General features: G+C 44.6%; 1 protein-coding gene across 1 annotated transcript in view; it reads right to left on the reverse strand.

Moving 5' to 3' along the window:
• ninl (ninein-like) overlaps positions 1–24,530 on the reverse strand; it is a gene marked incomplete at both ends in the record, with an annotated part of 135,787 nt that extends 111,257 nt beyond the window's left edge. Inside the window, 3 exons of the mRNA XM_080740901.1 lie at positions 9,226–9,431; positions 18,990–19,086; positions 24,333–24,530. Of these exons, the coding sequence (XP_080597027.1) occupies positions 9,226–9,431; positions 18,990–19,086; positions 24,333–24,530 (501 nt within the window). The remainder of the gene's footprint in view (positions 1–9,225; positions 9,432–18,989; positions 19,087–24,332) is intronic.
• Positions 24,531–24,965: the final 435 nt, after the last annotated feature.

The following is a 24,965-nucleotide window of genomic DNA, read 5'->3' on the forward strand; positions in this document are numbered from 1 at the left end:
CCCCTCCTCCCAAAGCCCCTCCGACGTCCAGCTGACTGGCTCAGGTATGAACTGAAACACTGGAACACTGGAAGACCACAGCAGTACTATGTGACCCATGGCCTAGAACAGGGGTCTTCAACAGGGGGTCCTCAGAGTTACAACAGGGGGTCCTCCAAATCTTTGTATGATAGAAGCTTTTTTTCCTCCTTTTCTATATGAACCACTTGAACCCTAGCATCCATGTTCTGAGAACTTTAGCCAACAATTGCAGATCTAGCGCAAGGCGTTGTGAGCTGGTAGATCGGCTGTTTTTGGCAAAGAGGTTTCATGTAGAGGGGAAAAAGAGCAGACTAAGTACAGAGTGAAAGTTCAAGTTAATTAAGTATTGATGGTTCAAGTGGTTAAATATCTGAAAACACAAATTGACATGAATCCAAAATACCCTGATGATTGTGCTGTCAAACAATGAAACTATATGGAATCTATGAACAGGTTGTGGGGGTCCCTGCTTCATCTCTCTCTCAACTAAGGGGTCCTTGGCCTGAAAACATTGAAGACCCCTGGCCTAGAATTAATGAATGCTCTAGCTATTGAAAAATAGCAGATATACAAGCTCACAGGCTGCAAGCTTGTAGATCTGCTATTTTTTGAAAAAGTCGTGAAAACGTGGAAATCTTAGAATGCATGCATTTTTAAAGCTAAGGTTTGTAACTAAAATTTTGCTTTTGGGGGGTCCCTGGAACAAAATATTTTGAAATGGGGGTCCGTGGCCTGCAGCTAATACAAGTCATTTTGGGGGTCCTTGACGTGAAAAGGTTTGAGAACCACTGATTTAGAGGAAGGATTTAGAAGTCAAAGATCGGGTCATAAGATATTCAAAGACTTGCACATATTTTCATGTTTTTTTTTTAAAATAGCAGATCTACAAGCTCACAGCGCGGCACCAAGTGCCGCGCTGTGAGCTTGTATATCTGCTATTTTTCAATAGCTAAAGCATTAAATAATGGTTAAAGTGGTTCAAATCTAACACGACTCGATCGGGCACGTTCCAGGTCTTTTGAGGGTTAAACCGTTAGCAGAAGCTCCAACTAGAGCGACTTAAGTGTGAGATCAGAATAGGCAGACTAAACATGAACTGTAGTCAATAAATAGGTTAAATAGTATGTTTTGCCTTTCTAATTTTTATGAAGAATGGGGCGCACTTTCGCAGAAACCCGCAAATGTCAAGAAACCACTCCCTTCCCATTGAAAAGCACAATCCACCTTCATAGGTAGATTTAAACTTTTAAGTCCGAGAAGGTCATAAAAATAGCAAAAATAGCTGATCTACAAGCTCAATGTTCTGCCAATACACTGGAAATCTACGGTCTTGCCAATGGCGGGACGTGTGAAGTTTTGAAATGGCACGTCTGTAGCATCCGTCTGAACAACATGCCTTCTGAAGTAATTCTGTATATCTGTGGTCCAGAAAAAACACATACGTCTGCATATTAGCCTAGCATCTATCGAAAGGTGGCAAAATACAAAACCAGAGAATGTTAGGGAAGCAGGGGCGGACATTTCTAAAAGGGTCTTTTGGTGAAAATATATTAAAACAAAGCCGCTTTCTGCGACGCGTTGTGAGCTTGGAGGTCGGCTATTTTCGGTGCTTGATACCACACTGAACTAAGCATAATCAAGTCAATACTGGAGATGTGGTGTGGATTTCTACACAGAGAGGGCAATTCTTTCAACATAAGATGCGTTCAGGAGAGTTTGGACAAGGCAATTCTCTTGAATGCTGCCTTCAGGTATGACATGGAAAGAGGGCATTTGCATTTCTTTCACCACAGTAAAAACTGTATTCATGGTCTGGAGAGGACACTTTTTACAGACGGATAAAGGGGCAGGGGCTCGAACCCCCTTTGATGTCTATGTGCGCATATGCCTGGACTGAAACACTGAAACAGCAGAGTCTCAAAGACCAAACCAATGAACGAGTGACATGCCAGAATAGTGGAACATGTCCATCATCTCCTCAGTCACTGGCTGACATAAGATGGAGTTACATATTAGCCAGACATTCAGCAGTGGTGGAAAAAGTACTCAGTATACGGCAGTGGTTCTCAACCTGTGAGTCGGGACCCCCAGGGGGGTCCCCAAATTATTTTGGGGGGGTCCCCAGATGGTTAACTTAATGCGGAACATTGTTCTCTCTCTCAACAGTAAAAAAAAAAAAAAAAAAAAAAAAAAAAAAAAAGTTTAAGTGTATAGAGGGTATCTAAACATTTCTAAAGTGACAATGTATGGACTTTTTAATACCTCTAAAATGACAAGTTAAACATTGGCCAAATTGTCAAATATTAGAGGCAGAAATTGTGGCTTTTCAACTTCAAATTCAAGCTTTTTTCGGTATTTGTTTTCAATGTTTGAACATGTATGAATGTTTCTTTTTCAAAATAGGCCTGCTATTTTCACTGAAAGTTGGAAGCAGAATTGGGGGCAAAACACAGACACTGCAAAGGAAAACCTGCCCAGCCATGCACCGGCTATGTTTCCATCTTCTTGTCAAAAGAATTTCAAGCAACATTTCTTGCGTTACAAAATAAAATGCCAGTCAGCTACTTTTCCTTCAGAGAAGGCCAGCAGAGCGCGCGCGCACACACACACACACACACACACACACACACACACACACACACACACACACACACACACACACACACACACACACACACACACACACACACACACACACACACACACACACACACAGATTACTAGAGCGCAGCCACTACTACTTCATTAAAGCAGAAATCTGTAGGTTTTATGTCCTACAACCCACGGGATTCGAACCCAGGTCTCATCTCGCCTGTACCGCTCGCCCCAAGAGGCAATGCGAGGATTTGAGCTGCCCTTCCAGCCGATAGCAGTCGTTTCCGGTTGCTTTTCGGGACTGGAAGTTCCAAGATGGTGGATTTGAATTGGCCGAAAAAGCAACATCACCGTTCCCTTAGTCCATTTATTTTCTTCTATGGTCTAAGTGCCTAGAGTGGGCAGACCATAATCAGTTCCGGATTGCAGCACTAATCATTTTTTTACAGTGTGATTTGGTCAACTGTTTGTCACATCATTTCTTAATTATAATTGCCCTGTGATTTTCCGCGTGGCGTCAGTAACACCCATTCATCGCAATTTGGCATGAAAGGTCCAGAAAGACCGCCGAACCAGATCCAAAAAGGGTCATTTAACCATAGTTTGTTTTACGCCGCCGGTATCGCGCTCTGAAAATAACCAGATCTACAAGCGCCTAAGTCGTAGGGGCATGTAGATCGACGCGTCGCAGCGCACCGCTTCGTAGGGGCTTGTACATCGGTTGCTATTTTCGGGTGGGGTGCGTGACAAAGCCGCCGGTGCAAACGAGCACGACATAAATCAAGCAATCAGGGCGCGTTTGACATCCGAGCCGGTTCCCTCCAGTACAATACTGTCCATTCAACAAGGCCCGGGGGTTTGTAGATTTAAGAGGAATGGAGAAGAGGGGGTTTTGGGGTGGGGGGGGGGGGGGGGTAATTTGGGGCTTTCTCTCAGGCAGCAGAACGGTCGCAGGCTCTCCGCCAGAGGAACCATGAGACCAGCAGTCTCCAGTCAACCATCCAACACTGTCCACTCCACTATAAACACTACCACACACACTGAGAGCAGGCGCGTGCACGCATAGACATCTAAGGGGGCTTGAGCCCCTGCCCTTTTATCCGTCTGTTAAAAAGTGCCCTCTCCAGACCATGAATGCAGTTTTTACTATGGTGAAAGAAATGCAAATGCCCCCTCTTTCCATGCCATACCTGAAGGCAGCGTTCAAGAGAATTGCCTTGTCCAGACTCTCCTGAACTTGAACGCAGCAGCTTATGTTGAAAGAATTGCAATCTTTGTGTAGAAATCCATGCCATTACGTCACATCTCCAGTATTGACCTGATTAGGCTTAATTCAGTGTGGCATCAAGCATAAAAAATAGCCGACCTCCAAGCTCACGTGACGCGTTGTGGGCTTGGAGGTCGGCTATTTTTTGATGTTTTCACCAAAAGGCCCTTTTAGGAATTTCAGCCCCTGCAATCTCTAACATTCTCTGCACGTCCCTGACTGAGAGAGAGAGAGCGAGAGAGGGAGAGAGAGAGAGAGAGAGAGAAAGACAGACAGAGAGACAGATACAGAGAGAATAAGAGAGAGAGAGAGAGAGAGGGAGAGAGAGAGAGAGAGACAGAGACAGAGAGACAGAGACAGAGAGAATAAGAGAGAGAGAGAGAGAGGGAGAGAGAGAGAGAGAGACAGAGACAGAGAGACAGAGACAGAGAGAATAAGAGAGAGAGAGAGAGAGAGAGAGAGAGAAAGATAGAGAGACAGAGACAGAGAGAATAAGAGAGAGAGAGAGAGAGAGAGAGAGAGAGAGAGAGAGAGAGAGAGAGAGAAGACAGAGAGACAGAGACAGAGAGAATAAGAGAGAGAGAGAGAGAGAGAGAGAGAGAGAGAGAGAGAGAGAGAGAGAGAGAGAAAGACAGAGAGACAGAGACAGAGAGAATAAGAGAGAGAGAGAGAGAGAGGGAGAGAGAGAGAGAGAGAGAGAGAGAGAGACTACTACCTTTAAAGACATTTGACATTTACATATGTGGTTTTCTTGTACACTATTTTAAATTGGGGGAAAGGGGGCTGCATGCTAATTGTCCCAAATTGTGACTGCAAGATCCATCCTGAAAGATTGCTGCTATTTGTTTCCAAAAGCTTTACATCAACGTACCCTTGCCAGCATGTACAACTTTCTAACGGCAAATTAGTGGTTTTGTAAGACAGTTTTTCTTTCTTTTTAAATTGCAGTTTACCAAGAGAAACGCCACAGCGTGTCCGCATCCGTGTAGACGTGTGTGTACACATTTTTACTGTCTATGGGTTGGTTCCCTTGACACTGTGACATCACAGGTGATATCACAGGTGACATCACCTATGTAAAAGTCCATATATGGGTATTCCCCAGAATCCCTTTTATGCCCATATATGAAGATCCCTGATGTCATCGATATATATCACTGGCCAGATGGCCAAGACATGGCCTATATCTGTGTGGCTGGTTCAGATAGGGATCTCCATGTATGGACATAAAAGATAAAGTATGTTGTGATGTCATGGGAACCACTCTAAAAGAATCCCTTTTATGCCCATTTGGAGATGCGAGCCTGATGTCATCAATATTAACACTTCCCCAGCCGGCCCAGAATGGCTTGTTGTGGACTAGCCTGAAATTTCTATCATTGTATTATGATCTGAGACATAATATTACGATTACAAACATCAACAACAACGCGTGCCTTCTAGGATGGCTGCATTCTTTTTTTCTCCTCCGTCAATCCCCCCGGTTAAAACTCACCAGAAGTAGCTCGATCTGCATTGGTATATAGTGGGGATTTTGGCCGAGTCGTCTTCTCCCCGTGCGTTTCGCGTGCACAATCCGTGTGCATCAATGTGGGCGCATGTGATCATCTCCATAATAAGAAGCCACTGAAGAATTTTCATTAGCCTAGCCGCTAGGACAACGGCTATGCTAGCGCTAACGTCCACACTGTAAGTCAATCGCTAGAAGGCTAATCTGCCCCTGAAGTTATCAAAAGCACTTCTGGTTCATGCGCAGAGAAGAATCATGCTATTGGTTAGACCGGTGGTGAGACAGAGAAAGGCTAGCGATTGTTTTTTTTTTTTTTTTTGATCATTATCACTTATTTCATTTTTAATGACCTAGTACAGAAAAAGACGGTTTGTTTTTTTTCCGGCTAATTTTAGTACAGATGATGTACATACAGTATATTACGGTTTTAATATTAAATGGCTCCCCGTGGCTTGCAAAGTGTTAAGCCCATATCTAACAGGACTTCATATGGGAATGCCCATATATGGAGGAAGACATCCCATATCTGTGTGGCTGGTTCAGACAGTCATTTTTAGGTTGGGCGGGCCAAACCTTCTGTAGCACAGGCCACAGAGCAGAGACACATCACATCATTGGCCCATTGACTTATCTGAATACCAGCCTAGTAGCCCAATCACAGGCTACTGTGGCCCAGGAATCCCACCCAAACATTTAACAGCTGATACAAGCCCACAACACATCGCTGCCTCGACTTGTAGATCTTCTATGTTGGGTTCGCACCGGTTGTGGTGGGCTGGTCTGGGCCAAGATGCCAGGACCGAATTGGTGTTCCAGTCCGGCCCTGAAGAAAATGTAAAAAGTGGCACTTCTGGTCAAAAATGTTGCCGACCCGTCCTACACACCCGAAGTACACTCAACGTGTGCCTCAGTGCCTCAATACACACACGTTCCGAATGTACTGGTACACACCTCCATTCCGAAACCCCACCATTCCGAAGATTGACTTCCATTATTCGGAATGGTGGGGTTTCCCATTGTTCTATAAGACCCCACCATTCCGAAAATCAGAAACACCACCATTGCAGTTTCATTTTCACCCACCTCCATCCACCCCCATCAACCTCCACCCACTTTCACCCAGCTCTATTCACTTTCCCCCAACCTCCACCCAGTTTCACCCTGGCCCACCCACTTTTACCCAACTTCACCACCAGGGGAGCCTCTCTCTCCCACTCATTCTAACAAATATTAGTATAGTGCAGTAAGTACATGTACTTGAGTACAATTTTGAGTATTTGTAGGCCTACTTTACTTGAGTATTTCCAATTTTCAATTCTTATACTTCTACTCCACTACATCTCAGAGGCAAATGCACTTTATATCTCCACTACAATCATTTGGATTTTGATTATTAATACAAATCAATCACTTCAGCCCTTATAGGCCAGCAGTTCTCAAACTATGGTTGGTACCCAAAGTGGCCACTGGCCACACACACGCACACGCACGCACGCTCTCTCTCTCTCTCACTCTCACACACACACACACACACTCACACACACACACACACACACACACACACACAGAGGTCCGCCCTGCGGCTCCAACACAATGACCGAGAGATGCATGCTCGCAGACGCGATGCATGTGTTTCGCTGCTTTGCTTTGGTACAAGACACACTGTGACACACACACACACACACACACACACACACACTGACACACAGAGGCTGAGCTGAGCCCTGACGAGGCACACACAAACAGCATCGAGAGTCGCGAGTGTTTTTTCTTACCCCGGGACCGAGGTTACCGGATCTCTGTGGTTACATCTGTACCCCCGCGGAGTTCAATTTAGACCGTCCGCGGTAACATTTCAATAGCTCCGCTCCGCGCTGCAGAAAAAACTTCACTGTCCTTCTGTAGTTATTATAGTAACATATTTTGGCTAAATGCCTCCGTTTAGAGAACCACCTATTGCTTGTGTTATCATAGCGTTTTACTGTCTGCTCGCCGTGCCCGTGTGTGTGGGGGGGGGGGGGGGGAGGACAGGGCAGCGTGGAGTTTCATAGTCGGCTGCCTCAAGACACACAGTGTCGGTAAAAAGAGGCAGGCTCCACGGAGCTCTGCCCGGGGAGCAGTGCGCTGTCCTCGGACACAGCAGACACAGAGTGTCGGTAATGAGGGAGGCGCTGTCCACGGACCCAGCCAGGGCAGAAAATACATAGCGATACATAGCGATTTTCATTATTTCACAAAAGCATAAACTGACTACTTGATATGAAGGATATTGATGTAAATAAGAAATCCGAATGGGTAAATATATTTCATAGGCCCGTATTTGTTATTAAAGGACAATTTATGTAGAGGTTCCTCATATAATCTTGGGCTGCGGTGAGAGGGTGGAGGAGAGAGACAGCATGAGACGGTCCATGACGTAACAGCCCGAGGGCAGTGGATCCACGCGTCAGAGCCTAATTATGCCGAAAATACAAGACCACACAGAAACGACTGCATGTTGAAATCTCATTTTTTTTTGGTGTAATTGAGGCCAGATAAGATTAAAAAAAACAAAAAAAATAGAAAAATGTTTTTTTCATGTCATGTTCACTTTAACCTCAGTAAAACTAACCCTAACCCAAACCCTAACCTTAACCTTAACCTCAGTAAAACTATGCCTAACCCTAACCCAAACCCTAACCTTAACCTTAACCTCAGTAAAACTATGCCTAACCCTAACCCAAACCCTAACCTTAACCTCAGTAAAACTATGCCTAACCCTAACCCAAACCCTAACCTTAACCTTAACCTCAGTAAAACTATGCCTAACCCTAACCCAAACCCTAACCTTAACCTTAACCTCAGTAAAACTATGCCTAACCCTAACCCAAACCCTAACCTTAACCTTAACCTCAGTAAAACTATGCCTAACCCTAACCCAAACCCTAACCTTAACCTTAACCTCAGTAAAACTATGCCTAACCCTAACCCAAACCCTAACCTTAACCTTAACCTCAGTAAAACTATGCCTAACCCTAACCCAAACCCTAACCTTAACCTTAACCTCAGTAAAACTATGCCTAACCCTAACCCAAACCCTAACCTTAACCTTAACCTCAGTAAAACTATGCCTAACCCTAACCCAAACCCTAACCTTAACCTTAACCTCAGTAAAACTATGCCTAACCCAAACCCTAACCTTAACCTTAACCTCAGTAAAACTATGCCTAACCCTAACCCAAACCCTAACCTTAACCTCAGTAAAACTATGCCTAACCCTAACCCTAACCCAAACCTTAACCTTAACCTCAGTAAAACTATGCCTAACCCTAACCCAAACCCTAACCTTAACCTTAACCTCAGTAAAACTATGCCTAACCCTAACCCAAACCCTAACCTTAACCTCAGTAACTGCGTGAGACGCAGTGGGGGTGAGAATGTCTTCCCGTCCGTCTTCCCGTCCACTCGTCTTCCTCACAGCCCGTCCTCAATCGCTAGCTCCCCGTCCTCACTCGCCAGCTCCCGCTCACACATCAGCGCTCACACATCAGCGCTCACACATCAGCTCCTGCCGCGTCTGCTTTGTCGTCTGGGACGAGGCTGACACGAGTGAGCGGCTCTTACTGGGTCACACACTTCCGCCTCCCACGTTACCAACACCGGGAGAAAATAAATATGGGCACAGGAAAGCACCTTGTATTTAGCAAGCTGCTTTGCCGTACACTTGGACAACCTCACAATCCTCACGTCCCTCCTGACCACCAGCCTGTGTACCAGATGGCCCGGCGCCGAGCTGCCAAACACTGTACTAGAAACACAACCAACTCAAATCCCTTATCCCCTCTCCTCTCACCTCAACGCTCTCCAGAGAGGTGGATCGTCTCATCTTGGCCCTCCGGACGCCGGGCGGAGACGCCGACGAGTCGGCCGCTTCCGTGCCATACGGCGGCGAGTCCTCGGAGCCCGCCGCCCGCTCGCCGCCGGGGCGATCGGGGCGAGACCTCCGGCCGTAGCGCTTGGTCCCGTTCACAAACTTTGGCTTCTCCTCTTCCGGGACCACTGGAGAGAGAGAGAGAGAGAGAGAGAGAGAGAGAGAGAGAGAGAGAGAGAGAGAGAGAGAGAGAGAGAGAGAGAATGAAGAGATAACATGGATTAAAGCAAAACATCAGCTGAGAGGGAGACAGTGTAGGAGAGACAGACAGTAGGACAGCTGAGAGACAGACAGCGTAGGAGAGACAGACAGTAGGACAGCTGAGAGGGAGACAGTAGGAGGGAGAGACAGTAGGAGGAGAGACAGACAGTAGGACAGCTGAGAGGGAGACAGCGTTGGAGAGACAGACAGTAGGACAGCTGAGAGGGAGACCGTGTAGGAGAGACAGACAGTAGGACAGCTGAGAGGGAGACAGCGTAGGAGAGACAGACAGTAGGACAGCTGAGAGGGAGACAGCGTTGGAGAGACAGACAGTAGGACAGCTGAGAGGGAGACAGTAGGAGGGAGAGACAGTAGGAGGAGAGACAGACAGTAGGACAGCTGAGAGGGAGACAGCGTTGGAGAGACAGACAGTAGGACAGCTGAGAGGGAGACAGCGTAGGAGAGACAGACAGTAGGATAGCTGAGAGGGAGACAGCGTTGGAGAGACAGACAGTAGGACAGCTGAGAGGGAGACAGCGTAGGAGAGACAGACAGTAGGACAGCTGAGAGGGAGACAGCGTAGGAGAGACAGACAGTAGGACAGCTGAGAGGGAGACAGCGTAGGAGAGACAGACAGTAGGACAGCTGAGAGGGAGACAGCGTAGGAGAGACAGACAGTAGGACAGCTGAGAGGGAGACAGCGTAGGAGAGACAGACAGTAGGACAGCTGAGAGGGAGACAGCGTAGGAGAGACAGACAGTAGGACAGCTGAGAGGGAGACAGCGTAGGAGAGACAGACAGTAGGACAGCTGAGAGGGAGACAGCGTAGGAGAGACAGACAGTAGGACAGCTGAGAGGGAGACAGCGTAGGAGAGACAGACAGTAGGACAGCTGAGAGGGAGACAGCGTAGGAGAGACAGACAGTAGGACAGCTGAGAGGGAGACAGCGTAGGAGAGACAGACAGTAGGACAGCTGAGAGGGAGACAGCGTTGGAGAGACAGACAGTAGGACAGCTGAGAGGGAGACAGCGTAGGAGAGACAGACAGTAGGACAGCTGAGAGGGAGACAGCGTAGGAGAGACAGACAGTAGGACAGCTGAGAGGGAGACAGCGTTGGAGAGACAGACAGTAGGACAGCTGAGAGGGAGACAGCATGGAGACAGTGTAGGAGAGACAGACAGTAGGACAGCTGAGAGGGAGACAGTGTAGGAGAGACAGACAGTAGGACAGCTGAGAGGGAGACAGCGTAGGAGAGACAGACAGTAGGACAGCTGAGAGGGAGACAGCGTAGGAGAGACAGACAGTAGGACAGCTGAGAGGGAGACAGCGTTGGAGAGACAGACAGTAGGACAGCTGAGAGGGAGACAGCGTAGGAGAGACAGACAGTAGGACAGCTGAGAGGGAGACAGCGTAGGAGAGACAGACAGTAGGACAGCTGAGAGGGAGACAGTGTAGGATCTGACCCCAGGCCAGCTGGGATAAATGAGTTTAATCAATGAACTGAATCATGATTCAGCATTTCCGCTTGAACTGTGCATTTAACAGAATCCAGTGGTGAATGTGGGCACCATAAACAGATCTGGGAGTTCATTAGCCTTGGATCAAGACTGTCATAGATTTATTTGATCCATTCTGACATCTGTGTGTCTATAATAGTTCTTGGACCTTTTCACAAAATGTCACGACTGTCTCCAATTAGTGTTCGCTCCTGTCTGATTTAGACTAAAAATGTTCGTCGACTATCTTTTTTCATTGACGAAAACTATAAAAAAAAAATGAAATAAACACTAAACTATGAAGACTAAAACTAAGACTAAATATATTGACAATTCTGTCAACAAATAAAGACTAGGCTAAAATGTCTGGGAGCGACTAGAGATCCAGTATAAAAGTCATTTTATGTTTGGTTGCGCTCGGTTGTGTTGCTCTGAAAATAGCAGATCTACAAGCTCACAACGCGTCTCAGTGCGACAAGCTGTGAGCTTGTAGATCTGCTATTTTCAGAGTGCAACCAAGTGTGAAATCAGGCATTATGACACCATCAAGGTGTCGCATTTTAGCATTTTTGTTGACAAAATCATCTGTAGAATTAGTCGACCAAAATCTCATAATATTTAGTCGACTAAAACTAGACTCAAATTAAAACATTTCAGATTACTAAAACAAAATGGCATTTTATCCAAAAGACTATGTCTAAAACTAAATCGAAGATTTGCTGCCAACGTCTGGGCCACTGACTGGGCTAAATTGAGTTGTGCATTGCTCAGCAGGTGAAAGCCGGTATTACACTCAACGGAAACAAGAAAATACAATGACATTTGGAAGGGCGGGATTAAAACACAAATCCCAAATATGGAAGTCTATGGAACAACAAAGGGAGTACGGTGAGTCAACATATATAGATTTGGGGTAAGCGCTTTATAATTTGTAAAAATGATGGAGATGTAAGGGCCTTAAACACGATAATCCAAACACAGGTGTCATCAATATGTCCATGCACGGGCAAATGTATCCGTGGCAAAGACTTGGTCTTGTCCGCGGCAATTTTTATATTTTCTGTTTTACACACCATCATAATGTTCTTATTTTGATCATAAAACCCAATTACTGAACATCAAGTCTCATGCAGGACGCTGATCGACAACACTACAGCACATTATGAGTCCTCTCGTACTAGCGGTTCTCAAACGTTTTATTTTCAAGGTCCACCATAAAGGCTTTATCATAGTCCGAGGTGAAGGGTGATCACCTCAACTTTTAGGTGATAAGTTATCACCTAAAAACGAGATAACAAGTGGAGGCCATCATAGTCACGGATCATCTAGGAAAAACAGACACATAATTCCAGTCTGCTATCACCGTCACAATGATGCCTCTGTGCCTCGGAAACCAGGGGGCACACTGATTGGTCGATCTAGACCAATCAGTGAACGGGGTGATAAAACAGAGGAGAGATGTCGGGGTTCGCGGTGATAGCCCTTCACCGTGGCGAATGGCGTAATGTTGTAGTTTTATGACTTTAAAAGACTACACCGCGGTGATGGCTTATCACCCCAGACTGTACTATGATAGGGCCTTTACTCTGAGAGTGTCCACATGGAACCAAATAGACCTGTGAGGGACCATTTGGTCTGATTTGTACACTGTTGAAAAGTCTACTGCTCCAGTTGATTGCTCTAGCTGATCTAGGCCCTTTGAAGTCTGCTACAAGTCGGCTTGACCTAATTAATAATCTAAGCCCTTCTGAAGCCCCTAATTAAGCCACCTCATAAGCACCTGGTTAATCTGTTAGTTGTCAGTTACCTCCAGTTTGCCACTGTGAACAGTCACACATTTTTTCCCTCTGTGTTTGTGCGTGCATTACATGGGTGAGTTTAGTTTTCAGTTGTATTATTTGGTCAGCCTAAAGAAACCTTGTTTGATGATTCTACGTAAAGTCTGCCTATACTACTTCTTGATTTACTTGCATGCACAGTTGGCTGAATATTAATATGCATAATGTGTGTTGTTTGGGATACAACTGGATGTGTATTATTTTCCTGATTATTGGTATTATATATTATAATTTGTGAGATTATTCGTGAGACTTATGATGCTATGTTGTTACTGTTTCAGAACCATATGCACAAGGGAAATTAAAATATAATTCTGGACATCCTGTGTGTTTTTGTCGAGACCATGCGGTGATTACACCGAGGAACACACACCCCATCACCTATCCATTTTAACATGAGTTACAAAACTGTACTGTATGAGCGTCTCATCCAAGGCTAGGTGATCATCTAGGAAAAACAGACAGACACATAATTCCAGTCTGCTATCAGGTGATTCGCGCGCGTATCTCGACTCCCAAACGGTCAGACGAAAGTGCGGTCTGGCTTTGAGCCGCTGCACCCCTTCCTCTCTCAACAGTTTGAATGGGAAGGGATGTAATTCCCAGACGTGGTCCTATTTACAGTGACAGACCTACAGTAACTGTAGCAGCATTCTTCACTGACAGACTTTTGGCTAACCTCTAATTTGCCATGACGCTTGATGATTTCTGGCGCACGCACGCACGCACGCACACACACACACACACACACAGGGGCGTCACACCAAATTCTGGGCCCTGGGTACAAGGATTCACTGCGGGCCCCCCATGAATGTTAACTATTGAAAAATAGCAGATATACAAGCTCACAGCGCGGCACCGAGTGCCGCGCTGCGAGCTTGTATATCTGCTATTTTTTAAATCGTGAAAATGTGTGCAAGAAACCTATGTCAGGGACCCCCAGAAGCAAAATTTGAGTTAGAAATGTTCGCTTAAAAAATACATTATATTCAAAGATTTTCACACATTTTCACAACTTTTCAAAAATAGCAGATCTACAAGCTCGCAGCGCGGCACTCGGTGCCGCGCTGTGAGCTTGTATATCTGCTATTTTTCAATAGATAAAGTTATTAGGGCCCCTCCACCTTGGGCCCCAGTACTCAGTCCCACTTTCCTACCCCTTGTGACGCCCCTGCACACACACACACACACACCCCCACACACACGCACACACACACACACACACACACACACACACACACACACACACACACACACACACACACACACACACACACACACACACACATTAACACACACTCTGGTGACTGCGCTGGTTGTGTGCTCACTCACTGCCCTACATTTACTCCGGCTGTCTGTTTGCAATTGTGGTCAGAGGGAGCGTAGTCTCCAGAACAGGCCCGGGACTCCACCTTTGGCTCCACCAAGAGTTGTGTTTTGTAGGATTGTAAGGAAGAGACAGGCAAGCCAGCGACTGGGAGCTCCACTACCGTGTTGTAAAACTCATGCTGTAGGCTGATGTTAAGATGACCACGTCTCACATTTCACATCAGCTGAAAGCATAACCATTTGTGTTACTTTTTGGACTAGGAAGGTTTTAACCCAGAAATGAACATACTGTAACCTGACACTTTCCAGAACCTGTGAAATGTCTGTCTTCTTTGTTTGCATTAGAGCCAGAACCGAACCCTAAAGGGAGGAGACCCGTCTTAAAAAAAAAAAAGGAAACACTTCTACAAGCTCACAATGTGTTGCATGCAGGGACCGTTAGAGCAGTGGTTCCCAAACTTCTTTGTCTCAGGGCACCCCATAAATATTTGTTTTAATCCGAGGCACCCCTACATTATAATTTTCACTCACAGCACCTTATATTTATAGCATATCGTCGTTGTCGGGTGGAAACCTTGTATGTCCAAAACCGTTCGTTTTGTATTTATCATCCATAAAATGTACTAAACTAGTGAAAACAGCAGATCTACAATGCGAGGCGTTGTGTGCTTGTAGATCGGCTGTTTTCACTAGTTTTGTGCGACAGTCTTGCATGATGAAGCAGGGTTTGCTTTACCAAAAGACGTACACATTTGAAACTTGGAGATACAAGGTTTCTGCCCGACAGTAACGATATTTTAGTGATTATGTTGCGAGGAAAATGTTGAGATAATAGGCATTTTGGTTAGAACTGACTGAAAATAACTTTGTACTTGATACTACATTTTTTTTCAAGCGTCCAAATAAATTCCAAATATTATCAAATGATCTCGCGGCACCCCAGGACTGCCGTCACGGCACCCCAGGGTGCCCCGTCACCCACTTTGAAAACCCCTGCGTTAGAGGTCTGTGGGCCACGGACTGGGAAACATGCGCTTTCCTATTTCCACTATTTGTGAAACATTGTGAACATATAAAGTTATTAAATATGTCCTGTCCTGTCTTTGTATATTTAAATTGTGTAACTTGTGTTTACTAAGCCTAAAAGCCAGGCAGAAATGTCATTTTGTATTACGTACTGTATATGTTAAAATATCTATTAGAAAAATCACAATCAAATTGTTAATCGCAAATATTTGCATGACAATTAATTGACATAGTAAAATGATATAATGGTGACAACTCTTAGACGTGTCAACAGCACCCTGTCATACCTGGTGCCATGTCGCAATGCAACGCGTTCTGAGCTTGGAGGTCGGCTATTTTCAAATTGACTACAGCAGTGGTTCTCAAACTTGGGGACGGGACCCCAAGTGGGGTCCCTAAATTATTTTGTGGGGTCCGTGGATGATTAGCTTAAAGGACAACTTTAGTTGTTTTACAACAAGGCTTCATATTTTAGGTTGTAATTAAAGAATATAAAAGATGAATGTTCAAATCATTTCATTTACTTTCTATTGTTTTAGAGATTCTTATTTCAGTGGTTGGGGGCATACGTACAAGTGGCTAAATATGTCATTTTACACAGAATATGCCCATTCCCAAGATACAAGTACAACGCAACCTTTCATGGTTGGATGTGACTCATGGGGGCTAGAAGTGTTACTGTAAATAGCAATAAAGAAACTGCTGGCTTATTGTGTCTAAAAAGACATATTTAGCCACTTGTACGCATGCCCGCATGTGTACGCATGCCCCACATTTTAGCACGGTAAACGCGATAAAACAATAGAACAAAGCAAATGAAAACATATTAACACTCACTTTTTCTTTGCTCTAATTACAATCTAAAATATGAATCCTTTACTTGTTGTAAAAAAACAAAGTTGTCCTTTAATGTAAATTGTTGTTCTCACTCAATCCAACATACAGTATACGTGTGTCTGCACATTTATAGTGACAATAAGGACTTTCAACACATTTTGTATACCAAACTGGCAAATATTAAGTAAGAAGAGGCGAACATTGTGAAATAGCCCATCTACAATCTCACAACGCCTCGCAGTGCGAGGTGTTGTGAGATTGTAGCTCGGCTATTTTCACAATATTTATCTATGGAACCGAGTAACGCAAAAATGTAATACCTACAATTCCAAGTGCTTGTCAGGGTGGTGGTCCCTAGTTCAAAATGTTTATTTTGGGGGTCACGGCCTGAAAAGGTTGAGAACCACAGACTACAGGTTCAAGCAGGGGCATCAATTGGGTATGGCAGGGGTATGCAGCTGCCATACCCTGGGTATATAAAAGTTATAAAATAAAAGTTATTTTTAAATATACATCCATGAATGTCTCTTTGTCTATCTGTTCTGGTTATTATGTTGTTAAATTACAGTAAAATAACTACAAATGCAAAGTGTAACAAAATGGTCTTTTAAACAAGGTATTATAATTATATTCAACACACTTTTATTCTCCCCATCTTGACAAAATGGTATATTCCCAGGTTCCGCATGTCAGCTGCAATGCATTATTGTTAATTGTGGCACGTGTACTAACATGCCAAGTTTAGCTGCACTTAAACAACCATTCCAGGCTGCCATATCCAGCCCAAGAAACCGTAGAAACGGGGGGGGAAATAGAATGTACTTCTTAAATTAAATGTATCATGCCAGGGTTTCCGCCACCGTTATATAGGCCGGGCGCCGCCCGGCCAGACGTCTAGGGAAAATGATGCAAAATTCCTCCTAAAAGCGTACAAGCAGGCGACACGACTCTGGAATGTGTTAAAGAATGTGCATGCATCCTGCCTCGCTGCGCTGTCTATCAGCGCACATTAACACCAGATAGATTTGTGTTACATAGTTGTTATTTTTTATTCTTTTGTGCTGTGCTGTATGGCTGCAGCGTGCAGAGCATACACCATACCCCTTTTTTGCAAAGAGACTTCACGTCGTCGTCATTAGTTCGTCATACACACACACGACACACACACACACACACTTGCAGAGAGAGGGAGAGCTATATTATTAGCCGACATGCTAACAGTGCCGCTATGTGTCCGATGGGACGCGATGCCAGATGAGAACCACAACAAAAAGTTTTCATCATCTTCACCTACCCAGCCCTCCCAGCGAGTCAACAGTTTGCAAATGCGGATCCTACATGCTGCCTGCATTAACATTGGATATGTTTCTTTAGCCTACTTGAACGGGGCAATAGTGTTCCGTTTCTCTCTCTCGCTCTCTCTCTCTCTCTCTCCCCCCAGTCCCTCCCGTCCTCCCCCCCCCCCCCCCACACACACTCACACACACACACACACACACTGAACGAACGTTGTGCAGTGGGAAGGCTTGCTGCGGTGTGAGCTTGATGAAAACCGCTAATATACAAGCTCACATTATGCAAAAAAAAGACGTGCATCCGGACACGATGAGCGCTCAACTGCCTGCAACTAATTCAAAATCGCGCAATGCAACCCGTAAAGCGAAATGCCTCATTGTGTGAACATGAAGTGACTGTTATGGAGAAACTAGTCTTTAGCTATGAGTTTTCTCAATCCCCCAAAACAGGCGCAGGAGTAGCGCTAGGTAGAGAGGCGCGTGTGTGTCTTTGTTTTCAAAGAGTCAGAACAAACTCCTGTGCTGGTGGTCAACACTGCTTTTCTGACGTTTCCTCCCAACAGCGACACATATCCACACGTTACTGAGCTGCATGTGTGTCCAGCCTGCTTGCAAGTGTTTGTGTGTTAACACTTATGTTGCTATGATTTTTTCTCTTCAATGTCTCGCGTTGCCATGGTTACCATAGACTTCCATGTAATTGTGCAAGTGTGTAAAAAGTGCACGCCCATGCCTAGATGATGCACCACGTGTGTAGATGCTGTTCACAGCTTTCAAACAAAAAAATCCGCTTGGAAATCTGTTCAGGCATTCATGATTTATCAGCCATTATGTTTTCTTCAGATGTAAACAAACATGGCTGCCATGTTTGAAATAATCGGTTGGTATGGGGGTTAAACATGCAATTTCGCGATCGCGATCATGCCTAATACATTTCTGGAGGTCCAAAAAAAATTTTTGAAAAAAAATTTTTGAAAAAAAAAATTGGCCCAAACTCGGGAAACTCGGGGTTGGCACACCACTAGTACCAATACAAACTCGGGAAACTCGGGGTTGGCACCATATGTGTTAAGATAAACACATCTCCAACTCCGACCGTCTAACTTGCAAGACATGCTCAGCGTTGCCATGTTTTGTTTGTGAGAGAGAAACAAGCAATCAGGTCTATGAAAATAAAATGTATGTTTTTGTAGTGGAGTAAAGGTACAATATTTGGATCCGAAATTGTGGTGGAGTAGAAGGAATCAAAATACTGAAAACTGGAAATAGACAAGTACAAATACCTTGAAAATAATTAAGACACTTCTCTTTACTTCTTTAGGCCAAAAATGATAAATGTTCTCTTATTATTTTGAGGGCAAAAATAAGAATTAATATAAAAAATTAAGTGAATTAATTACTGGAATTAATTAATTAATTATCAAAAAAAATCTGGAGATCCCCCCTGGTCAAGACTTTTTTCCTGCAGGAAACCCTGCATGCCTATTGCTAAGGTATGGCAACATGACTGGTGTCTTGCACGCGCGCCAGACACCAGTCATGTTGCCATACCTTAGCTTTTTTCTGAACTGACGCCACTGTTTTGGGGGTCATGGCCTAAAAAGGTTGAGAACCACAGACTACAGGTTCAAGGTGCTCATGTGGCCAATGGTGGAAGCACTGACCTGGTTCCAGATAGCTGCTCTCCTCCTCTGACGTGCTGAAGTCCAGGGAGCGCGACAGCACCGCCACAAAGCCCTCTTTGAACTCCTCAAAATTCACCTGCGAAACACACACGACAAACGTATGTTAATGACACATCACAAACTCCACAACGCACACGTTTCATTACATGTTAGAAACACACGCAACACGCCTCTGTTTACATGTCAGCCAAGTGCCTTGCTTAATAACCGCTTAGGCCCTATAGCAGGGGTTCCCACATTTTTTGTCTCAATCTTTTGTCTCACCCAGCACCTTATATTTATAGCATATTGTCGTTGTCGGGTGGAAACCTTGTATGTCCAAAACCGTTCGTTTTGTAATTATACAAATTGTACTGTATTGAGCGTCATCCAAGGCTAGGGGATCATCTAGGAAAAACAGACAGACACATAATTCCAGTCTGCTATCAGGTGATTCGCGCGCGTATCTCGACTCCCAAACGGTCAGACGAAAGTGCGGTCTCGCTTTGAGCCGCTACACCCCTTCCTCTCTCAACAGTTTGAATGGGAAGGGATGTTTAATTCCCAGACGTGATCCTATTTACAGTGACAGACCTAACTGTAGCAGCATTCTTCACTGACAGACTTTTGGCTAACCTCTAATTTGCCATGACGCTTGATGATTTCTGTGTGCTTGTAGATCGTCTGTTTTCACTAGTTTTGTGCGACAGTCTTGTATGATGAAGCAGGGCTTTGCTTTGCTTTACCAAAAGACGTAGGCCTACACATTTGAAAATTGGAGATACGAGGTTTCTGCCAGAGAGTGACGATATTTTAGTGATTATGTTGCGAGGAAAACGTTGAGATAATAGCCATTTTGGTTAGAACTGACTGAAAATAACTTTGTACTTCAAGTTTTAAATGATACTAAATATTTTTCTCAATTGTCCAAATAAATTCCCAATATTATCAAATTATCTCGCGGCACCCCTGGACTGCCGTCACGGCACCCCAGGGTGCCCCGTCACCCACTTTGAAAGAGTAGTTAACCACGACAACGTCACTCCCGCTAGTACGAGTAATAATGATACCACTCATATACTCTGTATATTTGCACATACGTGAAATTTGTCCTCTGCATTTACCCATTAACTACTGGGAGCAGTAAGCAGCGTTCTACAGCGCTCGGGGAGCAATCAGGGCTTAAGAGTCTTGCTCAGGGACACACATTGACTCATTGCTGGCCTGGAATAAAAACTCTCTGGGGCACCCGCAGGCACATATCACATACAGTAGGCTCTGATGCCTGGTGTTGTGTAGTGGATTGAGTCCCGATCCTGATGACGTTTGCTGCGTGTCACTCTCCCCATCTCTCTCCCCTTTTCCTGTCAATCTACTGTCCTATCAATAAAGACATAAAAGCCTCAAAACAAATCTTAAAAAAAAAAAATATATATATATATATATATATATATATACAAATGTTGTGTTAGCTAACTATACTAACGTAGTGTTTCCTACCCTATAGTGTTAGCTAACTATACTAACATAGTTTATGTTTCCTAGCCTGGTGTAGGCTAGTGTTACTGTTAGCTAACTATACTAACATACCGGTAGTTTGTTTCCTGGGAGCGTGTCGATATTGCGACCTTAATCCTAACATTTGTTCAACGTTCCATTACGCGGGTGAATGTTAACCTGGTGGAATGCTAACCTGCCGACGCTAGTGAATGCTAACCTGGTGAATGTTAACCTCTATGCCTAAACCTAACCCAAGCCCTAACCCTAACCTCAGTAAAACTATAGGTTCAAGGTTCAAGGTTCAAGGTTCAAGGTTCAATTTTATTTGTCTCCCAGGGGAGACATTTGTCTTGGAGACAGAGTCACAGTATACACATACAGAGTATACCTAAACCTAACCCTAAAACCTAACCCTAACCCTTAGTCGAAACAATGAAACGTAAGCCGCTTTCCAATCCGAGGGGTTCGCACTTTGAAGTGCGCATTTGAAGGGCTATGACGTCACTGGGCCTCGCCATGTGTAGGGCTTGTCCTGTGAAGTGCACATTTTTGCCTGTGGAATGGGACAGCACTGCCAAGTGCATAGCCGAGAACTTCCGGTTGTAAAAATCATTCGTCCGCCATTTTTTCCTCCGCGGTGCTTTTAAACCTTTTTAAACCGTCTTAAACGCCCCCTAACTATTTTTTTTGCGACGGGAATTAACTTAGATATTTTAGGATAGTATTTCTTCATAATTCACCATGACACAGCCTATTTTTTTGGAGCTGTGTGCAGCTCCCTATACGTGGCTGTGTGGGTCTGTGTGTCTGTGTGTGTGTCTGTCTGTCTGTGTGTATGTAGCCTGACTTCGGCGCGTAACTAGTGCCGCACCATTTACGCCACTCGCGCAATATATACATCAAAATGTGCGGCTCGGCCGGGAATGGTGTTCTATTACCTTTCGTTCCGATCCGCCTTACCATGCCGACGTAATCGGCAAAAAACGACGCTTAATTGTCCCCATTGACTTATAATGGGACAATGCAAGAAATCACTTTCAAGTATTTTTCTCTCGTAAACCATAGGAGCTACAGTTTCAAACCTCGGAGAGGAGATTCATAATGATTTTAAGAATGAATCGAAAAATAATTACATCACTCGGCCTCATGGTGGCGCTATAACGGCCCACTTTACGTTTTGCCCCGTAACTCTTGAACCGTAGATCGGAAAATTAAAATTCTTTTTTCCCTGGATTCCTTGGGTCAAGACGCATCTCCCCATATAGGCCACGCCCATTTGCACCAGGATAGATTTTCCGCCATCTTGAATTTTCTCCAAAACACACTTTTTGCTCCTTTTCCTACATATTTTCTTCAAATGTCACAAAAATCGGTACACATGATCTACACACACACACACACACACACACACACACACACACACACACACACACACACACACACACACACACACACACACACACACAGCTCCACTTCACACGGGTGTGATTTTAAATATCGTCGCGACGTTCGAGGAGAATTGAGAACCAGCATGAGTCGAACCGAGGCGGGCAGTAGTAGCTATTTTTAGAGGTGGGACGTTCGCGAACGAATCGAGTCTTTTGAACGGCTCTTTGAAATGAACGATAGGATTCGGTTCACAGTATAGGGAGCCGTTCCTTTCTAATGAACAGTGGTGGGGAAAAGTGCTCAATTTCTTTACTTATGTAAAAATATCAATACTGCAATCAAGTATAAGTTTGGAATGTTAATGTACTTGAGTAAAAGTGAAGTCCGGGAGCCGTGGGGGTGAACGTGGAATCGGCTGATAAAGTTTTTTTCTCAACTGATTCTTGTAGCTTGGGGTCACCTCTTAAGGATTCAAGATGATGACCAGTGATATCCATTAAGCATTTTTTATTATTAACCCCTTAATGCCTGAAACACAAGAAATCAACCCAGGAGGAAAATATAAATAAAATATTTTTTTTCTGGGTATTTAAGGAGGATCTGAGGGGTCTAACTAGGGGTTTGTCATGATGCTGAATCCATTGCAGGCATTTGTTTTGCACAAAAAACATTCCGTGGGCTAGAAATGGCCTCAGAAAACAATACACGTATGGGTGAGCATTTGGCTCCCGGGCTTGTAGATAAGCTATTTTCAAATGGCAGGTTTGTACCTATATAATTTATGTCCGAAATAAATGTACATAGGGTTGAAGTTATTTATAATTATAATCAAATCTACATGTAACTAGTAGAATGAGTCAGTCTTTTGAACGGCCAGAGATCCGGCTCACTTCAAAGAGCCATAAATCCCATCTCTAGCTCTTTTAATGCGATGCTCAAACTCGGTTGTTTTCGTTTTGATTCGGGTTGAATCGTGGAGGCGCCGCGTTGCATTGTGGGACGCCGCTATCCAACGAAGTGCTTGAAGTGACCATCGGCTGTACCACAGACATAGAAAGGTAGACGCCTCTTCCGGCTGGGGGGTGCTGGTCCAAGACTCCTGGCAAAAAGAAATAAAAAGAATTACGGAATTCTTCTCTGTGCTGAGTCACAGAAGCGGAAATTCGGTCGGCCAATCAGAGGCAGATGGGGCGGGTTTTCTCATACGCAACGCTGAGCCGCGCAACATCAGGAACTGGATCAAAACAAAACTGGAGCTGTCACCAAACACTCAGAGATTTGTGAAATAAGTTCCCAGAGAGAAACATGGTCGTTTCATGTACAGCTCCGGGTTGTACAAACAGATGCACATTGGAAAATAGAACGCTGGGAATCACTTTCCACAGGTAATTAACATGATTCATTAATCTGTCTAATGAATGTAGACGGGAATGTGACCAAATCCTGGATCCAACTCCATGTCTGGTATTGACATTTGCTTTGGCCATGTAAACGTGCCAATAAAGCTCCTTTGAATTGAATGGGAAAAGTCCCGGAAAAGACGCGCTGTGATTGGCCAGCAGTTTTTTTGAGTGACAGTCTGTCTTCCACACTCCGCCATTTCTGCCAGGACTCCTTGACCAGGCGCGCCAATGAACTGCAGCGGCGGGGGAGGTATCTAGCTTTTTATATCTGTGGGCTGTACGCTTCAAAACGAGGAGAAAGTAGTGCACATTCCAAGGGTAGGGTAACGCGCCCTACGGAATGGGACAGCACTTGGCGCGGCCCAGTGACGTCATCGCCCTTCAAATGCGCACTTCAAAGTGCGAACCCCTCGGATTGGAAAGCGGCTGTAGAAATATGGAGATTTCCCCATGTTTCCCACCCTAGCCCAGTGTTAGCTAACTATTAGGGCTGGGATGCGATTAAAACTTTTAATCTAATTAATTACAGGCTCTGTGATTAATTAATCGCAATTAATCACATTTTAATCACACATCGATATTTGACCTGAGAAGCATTTTTTTTTTCAAGTAAAACACATTTTGTTGTACGAGTGAATCAACAAGTGAGTTTTTTAAATCTAAATTTCGCATCCACTGGGCCAAGCAAAGCGCTCTGATCGGCTACTTCTCCCTTTGCGTTTGTTGTCACTTCTTGGTTGGTGCATCGCTATGATCGGTATGCCCAAAACTGAAGGTTCTGTGGTGCAAAAACTAAGTGCGATTAAAATGCGTTAATTTTTATAATCGCGTACATTTTCTGTAATTAATTAATCGCAATTAATCAGTTAAAGTCCCAGCCTTACTAACTATACTAACATATCATGTGTTTCCTACCCTGGCGTAGTGTTAGCTAACTATACTAACATACCCTGGCGTAGTGTTAGCTAACTATACTAACATACCCTGGCGTAGTGTTAGCTAACTATACTAACATACCCTGGCGTAGTGTTAGCTAACTATACTAACATACCCTGGCGTAGTGCCGTGGTCCCAGCAGAGTGTCCAGCAGGAGGGGCAGGTGAGCGTCCAGGTGCAGTTTTTGACAAAGCGCCGTCAGCTCCTCTTTATCCAGGAAGCCTGTGGCCGTGGTGTCACAGCTGTCAAACTCCGCCTTCAGCTGCGCCACGTAGCGGCTCTGCTCCTCCTCCACCTCCTCCGCCTCTTCCATCACGCCGCCCAGGCTCCGCCCGCAAGCTAAAAGTCAGGAAGAAACCTGTCTGATTATTACAGTCAGAGCGGCTCACGAATAGGGATGGGACGATATGAACATTTCATATCACGATTATTGTGACCAAAGACTAAACTATGCCTAAACCTAACCCTAACCTCAGTAAAACTATGCCTAAACCTAACCCAAACCCTAACCTCAGTAAAACTATGCCTAAACCTAACCCTAACCTCAGGAAAACTATGCCTAAACCTAAACCTAACCCTAACCTCAGTAAAACTATGCCTAAACCTAACCCAAACCTCAGTAAAACTATGCCTAAACCTAACCCTAACCTCAGTAAAACTATGCCTAAACCTAACCCAAACCCTAACCTCAGGAAAACTATGCCTAAACCTAACCCTAAGACCTAACCCTAACAAAATTAGGACTAAT

The sequence above is a fragment of the Nannobrachium achirus genome (genome assembly GCF_963921795.1).
Source record: "Nannobrachium achirus genome assembly, chromosome: 13".
Taxonomy (NCBI): Eukaryota; Metazoa; Chordata; class Actinopteri; order Myctophiformes; family Myctophidae; genus Nannobrachium; species Nannobrachium achirus.